This window comes from Bombina bombina, chromosome 3 (assembly GCF_027579735.1).
Source record: "Bombina bombina isolate aBomBom1 chromosome 3, aBomBom1.pri, whole genome shotgun sequence".
Taxonomy (NCBI): Eukaryota; Metazoa; Chordata; class Amphibia; order Anura; family Bombinatoridae; genus Bombina; species Bombina bombina.
This window is the reverse complement of record NC_069501.1, coordinates 646,646,924-646,666,025: the sequence shown is the minus strand read 5'-3', so window position 1 is coordinate 646,666,025 and position 19,102 is coordinate 646,646,924. Positions and strand designations below refer to the sequence as shown.

At 46.0% G+C, this 19,102-nt stretch overlaps 1 protein-coding gene across 3 annotated transcripts in view; it reads left to right on the top strand.

Annotated features, from left to right (window-relative positions):
• The window catches only part of LOC128653833 (multidrug and toxin extrusion protein 1-like), a 363,968-nt gene that overhangs the window by 196,239 nt on the left and 148,627 nt on the right, over positions 1-19,102 (top strand). For all 3 annotated transcript variants that reach the window (XM_053707365.1, XM_053707364.1, XM_053707368.1), the window contains one exon: positions 103-145. In XM_053707365.1, the coding sequence (XP_053563340.1) occupies positions 103-145 (43 nt within the window). The remainder of the gene's footprint in view (positions 1-102; positions 146-19,102) is intronic.

Sequence of the window (19,102 nt, the reverse complement as noted above, 5' to 3'; positions counted from 1 at the left end):
TTAGAATGTGTTACAAAATAAGAAGAGCATGCTTTTAAAAACAAATCTGCAAAATAAACTTTATTTATCTGATTTAATTAACAAATTTATATTTTTCTACAGCTTGGCAGAGAGGTGCGTGATGGTGCAAATTCCATCTCTTCCAGTAAGTGCTTCTGATTAAATAATATATTTTACTGTTGGTTTATTATGGGTGAATAAGGCATTCATTAAGTCACATATATTATGTTTGCTTCAATATGTAGGGATCACCACCAGAGCCCTAAAAAATAGAATTAGGGAGCATCTATTGGCAATAGAAGATCCCAATTCAAGGACACCTGTAGATAAACATTTTCATCAACATGATCATGGTATAAATGATTTCTCTTTTATGGTAATAGAAAATAATCTTAAGGGCCCCAGAGGCGTTGATAGAATCAAACAACTTTTTCATAGAGAAGTGTTTTGGATTTTTACACGTAAAACCTGATATCCAGAAGGCATTAATAAAGATATGATGTAGATTTATTCTTTGTATAGTTTTTGGTGAATAATTATTCTTATTATAATTGAAAAGAGAAACGGAATCCTGAGCACTCAGAGGGGAGATTCAAATGATCTTTATTAGATAAAGATTAAAAATGTAATATACATGCCATATACATGCAGGGGTCAAGGAAAAGGACTGTCCTGACGTGTTTCATGCCTCTGGTGGCGCTTAGTCATAGGATACACAGGAAACAAGCCAACTCATATTTAAGAGGGACCCAGCCAATCAGGTACCAAAAACCGGACCACAAATGGATACGCCCATCCAAAACTTAAGGTGGTATTGCAAGAATAAAAGGTAAAAACATTAAATGTAAATAAAACCAATAGTACATTATCCTTGAAAATTGCTTACAGGATTTGAAGAAAATATTATATTAAGTTGAAACTCATTATCCTGAACATTAGTATTTTAAATTAATGCTTTTCTAAGCTTAATTATTTTTTTCATTTTAGTTCAAGACAAGGGGTTAATAATCAAAAAAGAAATGATACAGAAAAGAATATTTAAGGGTCTGGAATGCAGCAATGATTTCTATTGCATTTTAGAGATTAATAAAAGCAATTAAGGGACCAAGCAAAGGAGCTGATTTTTGGAATTTCAAAAAAATTAGTGAATAGATTACAAGCTTAGTTTGTAAAATATGATATATCCCACTCTAGGTTCATAACTTTAGGGTGTCTTGTGTCTAACTTTAAAATTCAAAATAGCTTTCTTTTGGTTAGAAACTTGTGTCTGTCACTCCCCCCCCCCCCTTAGGGTGCCTTTTTACTATTTCAATGATCTGCACCCCAAAGTCAGGAATGCTAGTGAGGTGCAGGTCATTGAAATGTTTGGCTATGGCAGAGTCTTTATTGAAGTTTTTAACATACCTGAGGTGCTCTCTAACTCTGTCCTGGAGTTCACAAGAGGTTTGGCCAACATACTGTAATTTGCAATGGTTGCAAGTTATTAAATATACAACCCATCTAGTTCTAGATGTTGCATAAAAGTTAATGTTAAATGATCTATTTGTGGCAAAGAAGAAAAAAATATTACCTACTATTACCATTTGGCAAGGTTTACAATTAAAGTTGTTACATTTTAAATTCCCCTTTCAGTGTAGCCAAGTTGTAGTAGTGGTTTTGTTTGTTTGAACAATGCTTGGAGAAAGCTTTAAACCCAGAGTTTCTTGTTTTCTGGGAATGAATTTACATTTGTTGACAAATGGTGCCAGGGCATTATCATTATTTAAAAGTTTGATATGTTTTTTTTTTTTCAAAATGCCAACAACTTTGTCATAATGCAAATAATATGGGGTACTGAAAACAATTGATCCTTGTGGAAATGAGTTCCTTGACTTTTTATTTAATTGTTGGCCTTTTCTCGATTCTTCCTGGGCAGAGCTGAGTGATTTGAGTATAGCCCCTATTAAGGAGCCTAGTCTTTAATTCCTCAGGTTGATAGTTGTAAGTTTTGTCACAATTTGTATTCCTTCTTATTCTGAGGAATTGACTCTTAGGTATGGAATTCAATAAAGGTGGTGGATTTGCAATTTGAGCATGCAGGATGGTATTGCCTGCTGTAGGTTTACGTACTGGACATAATGTCACCAGAATCCACCACACTCTCAAGTGTAAGGTCCAAAAAATTAATTTTGAAAGAATTTGTTTCACCCGTAAATCAAAGTTTGAAATCATTATCATTAAGATAATTTAAAAATTCTGTGATGGTGAAACTTCCACCATCCTTGGTATCTATTACAAATATGATATCATTGATGAACCGGTTGTAAAAAACAAAATTATCAATGAACAAATTGCTATCAAAGAATATGTAATGGAGTTCCCACCAACCCCCAAACAAATTAGCATAAGAGGGGGCAAATTTTGCCCCCATGGCTATGCCACATAGTCGGAGATATTAAGCGTGGTCAAACAGAAAATAGTTGTGGGTTAGCAGGAACTCCAAACATTCACACAGAAAGATTTTCTCCTATACCAGATAGGAAGTTTTCCTGTCCAGGAACCAACTAACAGCTCGTATTCCTAAATTGTGAGGGATACATGAATAAAGGGACTTAATGTCAATGACGGCCCAACAAAATGTATCTTTCCATTTGATTTTCTTCACATTTTCAAGTAGGTGACTGGAATCTCTCAAGTAACTTTATAAGCTGGGGACTAGGGACTGGAGGACAGAGTCCATCCACTCGGACACAGGCTCCAAAAGGGAGCCTATGCCCAAGACAATGGGCCTACCAGGGGGGATTTCAAAACTTTGTGGATCTTGGGTACATGGTGGAAGATAGGTGTTACTGGTGATTTGGGAACTAAAAGTTCCGCCTCTCTTTTTTGTAAAATACCCAAGGCTATTCCATCATCCAGCAAGTTAGCAAGATCTTTTTTAAATATATTAGTAGGGTCAGTAGGTAGGGTGCGATAGGTGACATGGTCTGATAGCTGTATCTTGGCTTTTGCAACATGACTAGTTTTATCTAGAAGCACAATTGAGCCTCCCTTATCTGTATTTCTTATAACAAGATTGTCATTACTTTTTAATCTAGTTAAGGCATTTAATTCCCTACGTTATAAATTTATTTTTGTTTGAGAATATGGATCTTTTTCAATTTCTGAGGCTAGTTTGATTGAATCCCTCTCAACACTACTCTGAAAGGCATTAATGTATGGCCCTCTGATTTATATGGGATTCAAATCCCTGTTCTTTATTATAGGAGGAATGACAGATTGCGTTCCAGTATCATTGTTTTTTATCCCGACTGCCGGAAAGTTCTCTCATAACCTCCAGAGCACAATAGTCCTTGAAATCTTGCAGGTCTTCTTGATCAATCCTGTGGTCAGTCTCTGTGGGATGAGTGTCTTCATTTAGATCCTGTTGTTCTGTGGATGGCTGGTCTGTGTCAAAGAACATTTTCAATGTAAGCTTGTGAACAAACTTATTAAGATCTATTGTGGCTTCAAGCACCAAAAACTTGTTGGTTGGAGCAAAACCTAGTCCTCTAGACAAAAGTGACATTTTTTCATTGGTCAAATTATAGTCAGAGAGATTCACAATGCTAAGACTTTACAACTATTTCTTGCTCTTGCTGTTGTTTATTTTTTATCCTTTGGGACCTCCTCATCCTACGCCTAAAGGGATACTTGATTGAGGTGTGATGGATGTAGTATTTGCCATTGGTTCATCTCCAGAGTCTTTTGTTGAGGACGTGGCTACAGAGCCACTATCAATATCAGATATATACCCCTGTGAGGTGGGTTCAGGATCTGAAGAATTCATATATGTAGAATAAAAGGACACTTTTTTTATGCTTGGTATCCTTACCAGGACTAGAGTAACATCTGAATCTCCTGTTGCCATACTAGGGCCAATACTGGGGCCTTGATCCATGACTGGGGTCGAAGTTAGGGGATACCCAGAGTACACAGGGAAGACCTCTGGGTGGGAAATGGGCATTGAGAGGAGGTCCAAGATCCCTGGGTCCTAAGAGGGCTCACCCCTGGAAATCACCCACCTCTAGTTCTCCCTGAGAGGTATCAATCCCCAAAAGAGCAGACAGAGGGGCCGCTGGAGCGACCTGAGTTAAAGGGGACCGTGAATCTGAGCTGCTGTGACTGACTGGCAGTTCCATTGGGCCAGTCAGTCAAAGGGTGGTCTGTTGAGTAGGGCTCAGAAACCACGGTTCCCTATGGGGTTAACCTCCAGGGCACTTGGCCCACATCTTACCCTCCCCACGGGGTACCAATACCCAAGAGAGCAGAGCTTTGGGGCAAGGGGCCTCTGAAGCGGCCGGAGGTAAAGATTTCTGGAGGATACTGTGTGTGGCAGCCGGCCGGTAGATCCAGGGGCCTGGCCGGCCGGAGAAGAATAGGTCGGTCAGAGACCAGATCTTTCAAGATCAGGTTCACACACAAATTCTCACAAAAGGAAAGGTCTGTGAGGTCATGGTTGCTCTGAGGAGCCCAAAACCGCCAAGAAACAGGAGGGGGTGAGGTAGTAGGGGAGTGGAGATTTAACCCCTGCATCCTGGTATCCGTGAAAGCTCCCCCCTTCCAGTTCAGCAGACCCGGCTAGATCCACACACAGGTTGGTCTGGGCTGTCCGATGAGCTATTCCAGTTCAGTTTGCCGGGAAAGTCCATCAGCGTTACCATTGCTTTTTCCCGGCCTGTACTGAATGTCAAAGTTTAAGGGCTGCAGGGCTAAACTCCACCACAGCGTCCATTGTCCCCAGACACTTTGTTGAGCCATACTAGGGGGTTGTGATCAGTGAGGATGGTGAAAGGCCTCTGATAGAGGTAGGGCTGCAGTTTCTTAAGGGCCCATACTAGGGCCAGGCGCTCCTTCTCCACCCCTGCGTAGCCTACTTCCCTGGGCAATAGCTTCCAGCTGATGTAAGTTATGGGGTGGTCCTCCCCCTCCTCATCTACCTGGCTTAGCACTGCTCCCAATCAGAACATGGAGGCATCTGTGTGGACACAAAAATGTTTGGTGGGGTCAGGAGCGGCCAGGACAGGGGCAGAGATCAAGGCATACTTGAGGCTCTGGAAGGCCGACTCACATTCTGGGGACCACGGGACCTGTCAAGGAAGTCGCTTACATGTTAGGTCAGTCAGGGGCTTGGCGAGGGCACTGTTATAAGGGACAAATTTCTGATAATACCCTGCGGTTCCTAGGAAAGCCAGGACTTGGGTTTTGGGAGTGGGCCAGTTTGCCACTGCCTCAACCTTAGCTGACTCTGGTGGCTGCTTTCTGCAGCCCACATGGTTGCCCAGGTACTGGATCTCCGAGCGCCCTATGGTGCATTTGTCGGGCTTCAAGGTCAGCCTGACAGCTCTGAGGCAGTCTAGAACGACCACTAAGTTGACCAATTGGCCCTCCCAGGTGTCAGTATAGATGGCGATGTCGTCCAGGTATGCACAGGCATAGTCCTGGAGGCCATCCAGAAGGTGCTCCACCATCCTTTGGAAGGTGGCTGGAGCATTCTTCATCCCAAATGGTATGACCTTGAATTGGTAGAGGCTGAAGGGGGTGATGAAGGCAGACTTGGAGACGGACTCAGGGTCTAAGGGGATCTGCCAGTACCCCTTGCAGAGGTCAAAGGTGGTCAGGATGTGGCCTCGGGCAATTCTGTCTAATAGGTCATCGACTTGGGGCATAGGGTAGGCATCAGTTGTGGTTCTGTCATTGAGCTTATGGTAGTCGATGCAGAATCAGGTAGCCCTGTCCTTTTTAGGTACCAGCACAACTGGGGAGGCCCAGGGACTTTTGGACAATTCAATAACACCTAGGTCCAACATTACCCTAAGCTTGTGGTGCATACTGCCCCTGACTGTCTCTGGGACCCTGTAGGCTGCCTATCGTAGGGGGGCCTGTCCCGGGATCTCCACTCGGTGTGTGGCCACTGTGGTGTACCCAGGGACAGTAGAGAACATATCTCATCTGTCTTCAAGGAATCGCCAGACTTGTTCTCTCTGTCCAGTCTCTAACCTCTCATCTAGGGGTATGTCAGCTACTCCTTGGGGAGTCTCATTTTGCCCGGGGAGCTCCAGCATGGGAAGACTCTCAGAGTCCTCCACAGCCGGAGCACAGATAGCTGCCACATCTTTGGTCCTTTCTAGGTATGCCTTTAACATGTTCACATGAAAGGTCCTGCGGACTCGGTCATCTGAACATTTGGCTACTAGGTAGGTGGTGTCATTCATCTGTTCCACTACCTGGTAGAGTCTCTGCCAGGAGGACTGTAGCTTGTATGTTTTGACAGGCTTCAGAGCTAGGACCTTTTGCCCTACTGTCAAGGTCCAAGTACGAGCATTTCGGTTGTACCATCATTTCTGTTTCCTTTGAGCAACCTGAAGGTTCTCTCGCACCCTGTCGGTGAGGTCCTTCAGTCGGTCCCTGAGTTGGAGGATGTTCTCCACAATGGATGGTCCTTCCTTTTCTGTGGCCCCCTCCAAATTGGCTCTCACTAGGTGTAGGGGTAACCTTATCTTCTGGCCATACACGTATTCGAATGGGGAGAAACCAGTGGATTCTTGGGGCACCTCTCTGTATGCAAAAATGAGGTGTGGCAGGAACCTCTCCCAGTCCTTGTGAGTGGACGAGAACATCCTAAGCAACTGCTTTAAGGTCCCGTTAAACTACTCACATAGCCCATTAGTCTGGGTGTGATATGGAGCACTGTGCAGGGGTTTGATCTGCCATAGCCTCCACAACACCGTGAATTGGGTTCCCTAGTTCGAGATCACTTCTTGGGGAAAGCCTACCCTGGTGAATATCTGGAGCATTGCATCTGCCACTGTCTCTGCTTGGATATTGGCCAGGGGGATTGCCTCTGGGTATCGGGTGGCATTGTCAACCACTGTAAGTTTATACTTCTTCCCAGTGGGGCTAGGTTGGGCCAAGGTCCAATTATATCTACTGTCATTCTACTGAAAGGCTCATCAGTAATGGGAAGGGGATGCAGGGCAGGTTTAGCGTGGTCTCCTGTCTTCCCTACCTTCTGACACACTGGGCAAATTTTACAGTAGTCCTTAATGTCTACTGTAATTCCTGGCCAAAAAAAGGTCTGGGTCAGGGGGTGGTGGGTCCTTTACTCTCATAAATGTCCAGCTAGGGGAATATCATGCCCTATCCGCAGTAGGTCGGACCAAAATATATTCGGTACAACCAGCTGATGTTTGGGCACCGGCCCTTTTCTTGTCGTGGAGATCCAGTACAGTAGCCCTCTCTCCCACTGGAAACGTTCCTCCCTGGGGCCCTGAGGGTCAGTACCTACCCAGTCTCGGTAAGGGGCTAAGATTGGGTTGCTTAAGGTCTCCTGGGTGAAGTCAGAGGGGGATGCCCAGGAGGGTTGGTAAGGGAGTAGGGTTGGAGTCTGAGCGGGAGGTCGGGGCAACGTAGGAGTCAGGGCAGAAGGTCAGGGTAAGGTAGGAGTCGGGGCAGAATGTCTCACCTGGGTCCCTGGATCAGGTGCGGTGGCATGGCGTCTGGCTTGCTGGTGGGTGGTAACTGCAGCAACATCCTGGGGTTTATCCCCCACAAAGGCTGAGGCAAGGTGGCCAAGGTCGTTTCCCAGTAAGACCTCAGCAGGCAAGTGGCTCATGATCCCCACTTCTATAGCATGGGGCCCAACACCCCAATCCAGGTGCACTTGTGCTGTGGGGATCCTTAGTACAGCACCCTCAACAACCCTAATGGCAAGTATGCTCCCTGTATGGCTGGAGGCGGGGGCCAGGTGGGGTTGGACCAGGGTGACTGTAGCTCCAGTGTCCCTTAGTCCCTAGGCTGCCTGTTAATTGACCCAGAGGTCCTGGTGATGGTGTTGGCAGTTGTTTCCAGTTGCGGAGTGCACTTCATGCAGGACCCCGACTTCTTCTTGAGCCCAGCCGGTGTAGTTGGTGGGGTCCTCGGTGTATAGGCAGTGGGCCGTAGCTTTGTAGCTCCTGACAGGAGCCGGAGAGTGGTTTCTTAGCCTCCGCTAGGGACACTCTCATCTCATGTGGCCTGCCCGTCTGCACTCATAGCACCACTGGGATGAGCTGGGCCCGGAGGGGCAGACAGGTGCCGGGCAAGTCTGTGGGTACCGAGTAGGTGAGAGCAGAGAGATTCACTGGTCAAGGCTCAGGGGTAGTCTCGTGCCTGGCATGTAAATATTGATTGGCCTGGATGGCTGTTGCAGGCCCCTTATCCTTGACCCAGTCCCGGACCACCGCCAGTTGTTGTAGAAATGCTCTAACAAAATGAGCTTCCCAAGCAAAATGGCTACTCGGTCGGTAGAGGCGACACCCTGCAGCTCATACTGAGTCTCAAAAAGTTGGAGGTAGCTGTCAATCTCCTCCTCACTGTCTTTGAAGGCTCAAAAAGCCTTGTGGGGTAGCTTTCTTGGCCAAGGAGGTGGATCCAGGGGAACTCCAGCATGTGGACCCGGGTGGCTTCCGTGACCATCTGCGTGATATTCTCTGCAGGTGGGTTAGTCCCATAGAGGGCCAGCCGCCACTGGATATCCCTCTGGAGATCCGACATCGTAGTCTCCAAGGTTGAGGCCTCACTGGGCCGTGTGCTGTTATGGCTGCTACTGTCCTCACTATCTGGCTCGCTAGCCCGTTTGTCCTCAATTAGTTCCTTGATGATGGCCGCTTTAGACTTATGGCCCGGCAGTTTTCCCCTGAGCTTCAAGCAGATCTTTCAATGTTTCCTTTTGGAGTCCAGCATACTGCTCCATCAGAAAAAGTCTTCAGTTGATGGTTTGGATGTTCCAGGTAGATGGAAACATGCCACCGCTGCCAACCAATGTGACAGTCTCCGGCTACCCCGACTGGGTAGTTCCACCAAAGGATCCTTCCTGTACCTGGAACCAGCCGCTATGTAGTGGAGCAAAGTAATTTTAGCAACTCCCACCCAAATAACTAGACAGACTGGCATTCAGGTGAGAACAAGAAGTAATCTTTATTGGGAAAACACACAACATTTATACACAAACTGATCTTGATAAGAGCCTTATCGGTCTCCCAAATCTCCCGCCATTCCCGTCCCTCCAGACAGGCTGGCGCCTCCATAAAGGCCCCCAGTGTCCAGGGGAGGTTTGAAACCCCCGGTTCCTAAGAGGGCTTACCGCTGGATATCACCCCACCTCTAGTCCTCCCTGAGAAGTATCAATCCCCAAAAGAGCGGAGTTTTAATACAAGGGGCCGCTGGAGCAACCTGAGTTAAAGGGGACCGGGAATCCGAGCTTCTGTGGCTGGCTGGCAGTTCCATGGGGCCGACCAGTCAAAGGGCAGTCTGTTGAGTAGGGCTTGGAAACCCCGGTTCCCTATTGAGCTCACCTCCGGCACTTGGCCCACATCTTACCCTCCCCACGGGGTACCAATCCCCAAGAGAGTGGATCTTTGGGGCAAGGGGCCCCTGAAAGGGCTGGAGGTAAAGATCTCCAGAGGATGCTGGGTGCGGCGGCCGGCCGGTAGATCCAGGGGCCTGGCCAGCCGGAGAGGAATAGGTCGGTCAGAGACCAGCTCTTTTAAGATCAGGTTCACACACAAATTCTCACAAAAGGAAAGGTCTTGGAGTTTGCCGTTGCTCTAAGGAGCCCAAAACCGCCAAGAAACAGGAGGAGGTGAGGTAGTTGGATGGTGAAGGTTTAACCCCTGCAGCCCGGTATCCGTGACATAGTTTATATATACAGATCAGCATATGGTATACACTACAGTAGATATCAGTTACTGCATTAGGGGTCAAAATCACCTAATTGATTCTATTATATAGTGTTCAGAAAGTTGACACTATATAATGCCGATTTGAATGTAACCCTTTCACAGAAAAAACAAAGGGCTAGATTATAAGGGGCTAATGAGAATATGTGATCATATTTGTGCGAGAGTGGGGTGTGGGGGGTTTTTCCAACTTTTTTCTCCATTGATTTCTATGTGGGAATATGTGAACGCGCACGCAATATTCTAATTTTGGCTTTTTACGCTATACAGGTTACCGCAAGAGCAAAAACAGTTTACTTATAACTTGTAAAACCAGCATAATCCAACTAGCACAAAAAGCTTAATTCTAGCGGAGTTATCGCTATAATGGAAACGCAAAATACCGCTCCACTTGTAATCTGGCCTAAAATGTTTTGTTATAGCAACGAATGCTAGGTGACATATGGAGCGCTATTTATCAACCCCACTCAAGCGTTAACTCCACGAGACTTCCTCTATTGCACGTGTTGAGTAGCATGCATATTACAAGTTGAAAGCAAAATGTTTTTCACTCGCGCCCTAAATGTTTTTCACTCGCGCAAAAAGCCAAAGTCCAAATATCACAACCACATTAATGTATCCCCCCATAGACTTCAATAAAACGTGAAAAGTGAGGAAAAACTATTGCATTTTCTCAGGTGCGCTAACCTAACATGAAATAATATTTCACATTCCAATGCACTTACATAGAAGAATATGTTCTATTTATTCATATATACATATATATATATATATATATATATATATATATATATATATATATATATATATATATATATATATATATATATATATTTATATATATATATATATATATATATATATATATATATATATATATATATATATATAGCCAAAAAAGAAAGTGATATCCAGGCTGCAAAATTTAAAACAAAGTCTTTATTGAATTCCACTTAGGATAAAAAAACGACAGGGGGATCCAGCATATCAGTGTAACCAAGAAGCTCCGCTAACATGTTTCGGTGAAAACCGTAATCATAGCTAATTGGAGACTGGTGTGCTGGCTTTTTAAAAGACAGAAACAACACTTATTGGACAATGTTAAAACCAATAGAATGGTCACACTTGTAATTTTAGAAAATGAATGAATGAATGAAAAACAAACACTCCCTGACATCTCCGTTAACATACTCACAGGCCACACCAAAAAAGGTGATCAATTAAGAAGAGGCTGTGAGTGATAAACAATAGAAGGAGGAAACAGTAAAAGTTGAAACATATGTTAAATGGTAAATACACACCTAAAGCGTATGGCAATGTTACAGATGAGAATACATATATGAGGACAGAAAGTGCTCACAGTAATGGAGTCAAAACATACACCTTACTCTAAAAACATCCCAACATATAAATAAGTATATACGAATATATAAGCATATATAAGCAAAAGTATGTAAACAAAAATATGTAAACAAAAATATATATAGATAATATGTTGATGTATATACCAACTTATAAAGAATGTGACAAATGGGAAGAGTATCAAAAACAAGGGACTACTGTAGCACCTAAATGCCCTAATCACAAACATTATGTACATTATATCATATATTACATTGAATTCCCTACCATGTTAAAGAAACAGAAGCGTATCAATACAAGGGGGTAACAGTGACCCGGATGTATAAAGGGTTAATTTAGTTGATTGCACAACTAAGGGAGCCTGAAGATACTAAGAGAAATAGCAGGAATAGTATCCATAAATATAGATATAATGGTAAACATTATGTATATATATAATATATATATGATTGTAAAAGAGTCCTAAGAATATACTAGGAGTAAGTGTGGATAACAAGGTGCCTGCACAGTCCTCAAAAGACCAAGGGTAATTCTGCATAAACCATCTATCTTCTAATGGATAATGACCTACCAGGTGAGTACAGTTAACAAAAACAATATATGGAATGTATATATGTGTACATATATATGGGTAAATATAAGTATGAATATAAATGTTGTTTTTAGAAAGTTGATTTACAGATATCAGGCCTTAAAAGTTTTTTTCTTTCTTAAAATGTCAGATATCAAATTGTAAATACTAGTAAATTCTAAATTTAGAGCAAAAATGTAGAGAAAAGAAGAGAGAGGTAGGAGGTGAGGTAGTTGGATGGTGAAGGTTTAACCCCTGCAGCCCGGTATCCGTGACATAGTTTATATATACAGATCAGCATATGGTATACACTACAGTAGATATCAGTTACTGCATTAGGGGTCAAAATCACCTAATTGATTCTATTATATAGTGTTCAGAAAGTTGACACTATATAATGCCGATTTGATTGTAACCCTTTCACAGAAAAAACAAAGGGCTAGATTATAAGGGGCTAATGAGAATATGTGATCATATTTGTGCGAGAGTGGGGTGTGGGGGTTTTTTCCAACTTTTTTCTCCATTGATTTCTATGGCTACTGCCATAGGGACATGTACAGGATGGCAGCTTTTTGCGTGTAGCAGAGTGTTTTTAGATATAGACTTCCTGTACATATTGCTCGTGATTTTTCCATCGTCCCCGGCAGTCAAAGTCAGATCCAGGTAATTAATGGTCCTAGAATTCATCTCAAATGTGAAACTAAGACCTACATCATTGGAATTTAAGAGACCAACAAATTCAAGGAGAGTGGCCTCAGAGCCCTGCCATATGAAGAGCAAATCTTCAATATATCACCTATAAAAGGCGATATTAACTCTATATCCATTGCTATCTCCATAAATGTGGGACAGCTCCCACCAACCCATAAAGATGTTGGCGTATGAGGGCGCAAATTTGGCCCCCATAGCTGTCCCACATCTCTGGAGATAGTATTGCTCTCCAAAACGGAAATAATTGTGAGTCAAGGCGAAACCTGTCGCCCTAACCACATATTTCACCAAATCAGTGTTTGTTACAGAAGCATTAGTTATTTTGTTGTGAAGAACTTATTTCCCAGCAGCAATGCCTGAACCAGCCAAGCCAGCGCCTAAGAAGGGCTCCAAGAAAACTGTAACAAGTATCATTTCATAAAGGGTTAACTCTGTTCAGTTTTGAGAAAACTATTTTCTGAGGCAGGTTTCCTAGCATATTGTGTACTGTAATTAAGTTTATGAGATAAGCATTCACTGCTAGGTGATAAGAAGGACTCAATTGTTTTCTTGTGTGTACTTGTTATCTGCGGGGGCCTGTCCAAGGGCGTTGTCTAAATGTGTGATGGGGGATTTTATGCTTCCCCCCCTGGGAGTGCCCTGTGTGCATGTAATCTAAATAAAAAGCAGGCTGGGCATCCCAGTCCTGAGTTCTTGGTTGTCCCTCAATCGCAGCGTTGACTCATTTTTGTGGGCAGAAGGGTATCCTAGCTGTACTACAGCTAAGGGGGATTATTCTACATTTGCGAGACTCATATAGAATACTATGGAAAGCAGCTTCTCCCCTCTTCAGCAATAGGAATCCAGGCTACTAAGCGGTCCATCTCTCAGCGAGACTAAGGGTAACCGTAACATTTGGCGGCAGCGGTGGGATTTTTCCTGGATTTCCTAGGAGAGGTACAGAACGGATGGAGAGCGCTTACGAAAAATTGAAGCGTACAACCCTAAAGGATTTACTTGAAAGCAGAGGGGGGTACGCCAGCAACCGGCCGAGGAGAGAGCTGATCGCAGAATTGACCGAACTGGATCAGAGCTTCACAATGGCGGAAACACCGACCACGATTAGTGACGAAAAAACCAGGATTGTTCGGGAGAGGCTCTCACTGTACGGGCCGAACCCCTCCATGGAATTGGTACAGCAGTTGATGGCGGAAGCGGACAAGGATATACGAGAGACTCGAGCCCACAAACTCAACCTAGCGAACGCACACCGCAATGCTGAAGCCCCGCAGGTAATCATCCCTGTCGAAAATGCTGGGAGGCCCAAGATACCCTATGCGGCATTTCGACCCTTCCTAGAGAGCGAGACAGGGATTGATGAATATTTGGCGGACTTCGAAAGGCAATGTGCCCTGCACCAGATTCCCAACAGGGAGTGGCCCACGATATTGTCTGGGAAACTATCCGGGCGAGCCCTGGAAGCCTTTCGTACTCTGGGTGCTGAGGAAGTGACACAGTATGAGCTAGTTAAGGAGACACTGTTGCGACGGTACGCGGTAACTCCGGACGCGTATCGCTGACAGTTTCGGGGCACGAAAAAGAAGCCTAACGATACCCATATGGAATGGGCGCACCGAATGCGGAGAGCGGCAAATCACTGGATGAGCGGAAGTAAAGCGGTGACTGGTGAGGAAATTTTACAATTGTTTCTCTTAGAAAATTTTTATAATGGCATGGAACAGCAAGGGAAGGAATGGCTGCGAGACAGGCGACCTTCTACCTTAGAAGAAGCAGCCAAATTGGCCGATGAACATTATGACTTCACGAACCCAGAGAGGTTTACCGTGCACCCCCTCGTGCTGAATTCCGAGCCCTGATGCCCACAGGGCCCGCCCGACGCTCAGGACCACCCAATAACAGCTCTGAGCGTCCCAGACCGACTTGCCACCGATGCAAGCAACCAGGGCATTTCATGGCTAGCTACCCCCTTAATACGCACCAGACACCCAGGAATTACAATTACCCCTCTGGGGCATATCGTCCGGCCCGGACCCTCTGTGTTAACCAAGAGGCCCCTATGGAGGAATATTTGGGGCCGCTTCACGAGGCGGACCCTGTATATGCTGCCTCAGATAACCGCCAGCACCATCGGCAGAAGGTATGGCTCGAGGGGCGATCTACCGAGGGATTGAGAGACACAGGGGCTACTATCACGCTGGTACAGAGTCATTTGGTGCCGGAGCACAAGCGATCTGGACAGACTGTGGCCGTTAGAGTGGCGGGGGGGGGATGTGTACAAAATTCCAACAGCTAAAGTGCATCTTGAGTGGGGAGCGGGAAAGGGGGCTGTGAACGTGGGCATAATGGATAATTTACCTGCTGAAGTACTACTGGGCAATGATTTGGGCCCCATGACTTCTGCCTATGCTCCAGTATGCAACAACGAGGCGGACCCAGTGACTACACGGGCCCAAGCCCGGACGGAGCGAGAACTCTCACCAGTGCGGGAGACACAGGTAAGACCTACCCCGACCTTGCCTGACATGTTAGGCCCCATACCCTGGGACACCCCAGATGCTTTTGAGACAGAGTCTAAGACTGACCCGACCTTACAAAAGTACCGGGAACGAGCAGAGACCGGAGGGGGCGGGGCAGATAACGAAACATTCTTATGGGAAAAAGGGAAACTATACCGCTGGACAGAGAAAAAGGGACAGCGTAGGCGACAGCTGGTAGTGCCCCACAAATACCGTCAAGAAATCCTCAAGATAGGCCACGACATCCCCTTAGCAGGCCACCTAGCTGTAACCCGTACCCTACACCGCATTACTCACACGTTCTTTTGGCCAGGGGTACACGCTGACGTTAGAACTTACTGTAACACCTGCGATGTGTGTCAACGAGTAGGAAGGCGAGGCGATCACCCTAAAGCCCATCTAGTAAATATGCCCATTGTAGAGGAACCCTTCAGCCGGGTTGCTATTGACCTAGTGGGACCACTGGCTACCCCTAGTCCCTCCGGTAAGCGCTACATTCTTACCGTAGTGGACTACGCTACCAGGTACCCAGAGGCTGTCGCCCTATCCAACATACAAGCGGATACGGTAGCGAATGCACTAGTACAGGTGTTCTCCCGGGTAGGATTTCCAAAAGAAATCCTATCCGACCGAGGCACCCAATTTACGGCTGAATTGACCCAACAACTCTGGCAGGTTTGCAAAATTAAGTCCCTCCTGAGCTCCCCATACCACCCCCAGACGAACGGGCTGTGTGAGAGGTTCAATGGGACCCTCAAGCAAATGCTCAAGACGTTCACTCAGGAATACCGAGACTGGGAACGCTTCCTGCCGCACCTCCTTTTTGCTTATAGGGAGGTGCCCCAGGAAACGACAGGGTTCTCTCCCTTCGAGTTGCTCTACGGAAGAAAGGTACAGGGACCCCTAAACCTGATCCGGGAGCACTGGGAGGGAGAGATGGAGACTGACGGTGTCCCCATTGTGCCATACGTGCTGGAACTCAGGGACCGAATGGAGCAATTAGCCAAATCCGTGCGGGCTAATCTCCAGTCGGCCCAGAGAAGACAGAAAGTATGGTACGATCGGGGGGCCCGAAAGAGAATCTTTACCATAGGACAAAAGGTGTTAGTACTTAAGCCGGTGAAGACAGACAAATTGCAGGCGTCCTGGCAGGGCCCCTACCAGATCGTAGAGAAAAGGGGAGACACCACTTATGTGATAGCTAGCTGCCACGACAACAATCTTAGAAAGACATTCCATGTAAACATGCTCAAGGAATATTTTGAGCGACCAGAGAACGTGACGGCCGTATGTTGTTCCCCTCAGGAAGGCCCCGACAGTCTACCCATTCCAGACCTATTAGAAAAGAGTCTCCCCACAGGTATAGTGGCTCAGGTTCAGATAGGAGACCGACTTAGCCCCACTGAAAGGGAGCAGCTCAACCAACTCCTACAGTCCAAACACCTCACCTTCTCCCCGAAGCCAGGGTACACTACTTTAACCACCCACCAGGTAGATACTCCGGGACAAGCTCCCTTGCGCCAGGCTCCGTACCGAATCCCCGAAGCAGTTAGGATAGGAATGAAGAAGGAGATCGATGAGATGCTCCAACTCAGGGTAATTGAGCCCTCCGATAGTCCCTGGGCCTCCCCAGTTGTCTTGGTGCCCAAGAAAGATGGGACCACCCGGTTCTGCGTAGACTATCGGAGGCTCAATGAAAAGACCGTGACGGACGCTTACCCTATGCCCAGGGTAGACGAGCTACTCGATCGTATAGCCAGGGGAAATTACCTGACCACTATTGACCTCTGCAAAGGTTACTGGCAGATTCCCCTGGCCCCGGAGGCTATCCCCAAGTCGGCATTCGTCACCCCATTCAGCTTATATCAGTTTAGAGTAATGCCGTTTGGGATGAAGAATGCCCCAGCTACATTCCAGCGCTTGGTGGATAGGCTCCTGGATGGCTTCCAGAGTTTTGCTTGCGCCTACCTGGACGACATAGCGATCCACAGTGAGTCCTGGGAGGACCACTTAGCTCACGTAGGAATGGTTCTGGATCAGATCCGGGCTGCTGGCCTGACTCTGAAGCCAGAAAAATGCCACTTTGGGATGGCCGAGGTACAGTACCTGGGTCACCGGGTGGGGTGTGGAAAGCAGCGACCAGAGCCGGCCAAGATAGAAGCTGTCGCCAATTGGCCCACCCCCATCACTAAGACTCAGGTCCTAGCCTTCCTGGGCACGGCAGGGTACTATAGACGGTTCGTACCAGACTACAGCACACTTGCCAAACCCCTGACTGACTTGACCAAGAAGAACTTACCTCGACAGGTCCTGTGGTCTCCCCACTGTGAAACGGCTTTCCAGGCTCTCAAAAATGCTCTAATTAACGCTCCTGTCTTGGCGGCTCCAGCCCTTAACAAACGTTTTATCGTCCATACAGATGCTTCCATGTTCGGGCTGGGAGCCGTCCTCAGCCAAGTAGGCGAAGATGGAGGGGAGCATCCAGTTGCCTACATCAGCCGGAAGCTCCTGCCCCGCGAAGTCAGCTATGCAGCGGTCGAAAAGGAGTGTTTGGCTTTGGTGTGGGCATTAAAGAAATTGACTCCCTATTTATATGGGCAGGAGTTCACTCTGGTCACCGACCATAACCCGTTGGTGTGGCTGAACCGGGTCTCTGGAGATAATGGCAGGCTATTACGTTGGAGTTTATCGTTGCAACCCTTCAATTTCACCATTACTTACAGACCTGGGAAACAGAATGGCAACGCCGACGGGTTGTCCAGACAAACCGACCTCAGCCCCGCATAACCAGCGGTCTGGACAGCCTTAGTCTGCCCCGAAAAGGGGTCAGACCGTGTCTGCCAGAGTGTTCCACAGAAAGGGAGCACTGTTACAGAAGCATTAGTTATTTTGTTGTGAAGAACTTATTTCCCAGCAGCAATGCCTGAACCAGCCAAGCCAGCGCCTAAGAAGGGCTCCAAGAAAACTGTAACAAGTATCATTTCATAAAGGGTTAACTCTGTTCAGTTTTGAGAAAACTATTTTCTGAGGCAGGTTTCCTAGCATATTGTGTACTGTAATTAAGTTTATGAGATAAGCATTCACTGCTAGGTGATAAGAAGGACTCAATTGTTTTCTTGTGTGTACTTGTTATCTGCGGGGGCCTGTCCAAGGGCGTTGTCTAAATGTGTGATGGGGGATTTTATGCTTCCCCCCCTGGGAGTGCCCTGTGTGCATGTAATCTAAATAAAAAGCAGGCTGGGCATCCCAGTCCTGAGTTCTTGGTTGTCCCTCAATCGCAGAGTTGACTCATTTTTGTCGGCAGAAGGGTATCCTAGCTGTACTACAGCTAAGGGGGATTATTCTACATTTGCGAGACTCATATAGAATACTATGGAAAGCAGCTTCTCCCCTCTTCAGCAATAGGAATCCAGGCTACTAAGCGGTCCATCTCTCAGCGAGACTAAGGGTAACCGTAACAGTGTTCAAATCAGAAAAATTCTCCAAAATGTAAAATAGAGCCTTGAGACCTTCCTCATGTGGGATGGTAGAATACAGTGACACTATGTCTACTGTTAACCACATGTGTCTGTCAACATCCCAGCTAAAGGTATAAGATTTAATAAATCCTTGGTATCCTTCAGGTAGCTCTGTAGGGAGGTGACTAGAGGATACAAAATGCTGTCTAGCCACTGGGACAGGTGTTCCAAAAGGGAACCAATCCCACTGACTATAGGTCTTCCCTGTACTCCAATTAAGGATTTGTGCACCTTTGGAAGATGGTGGAAGATGGGCACTACCGGGTGTTCCACCAACAGATAGTCATGGGTGTCTTGGTCAAAGAACCCATCCTCCAAACCATCATCCAAAAGGCACTTAAGTTCTTTCTGAAAGCACCAAGTGGGATCCCTGTCTAGTCTCTGATAGTTTACGTCATTGTGAAGTTGCCTATGGTCCTCTTTGACATATTCAGATTTATCAAGAACAACAACAGATCCGCCTTTATTGGCGGATCGAATGACCAAACTGTCATTTTGTTGTAGTTCTGACAGTGCCTGTCTCTCTTTGAAGGACAAATTGGGCCTACTGTTGTTGACTTCAGTTTTAGTAGAGGCCAGGGAAGTGAGGTCCCTCTCAATCCTTTTAAAGAAAGTCTCTAAGACAGGACCACGACACTGTAGTGGGTAGAAATCAGATGGTTTCTTAAAACCACTGTGACAGTTAAT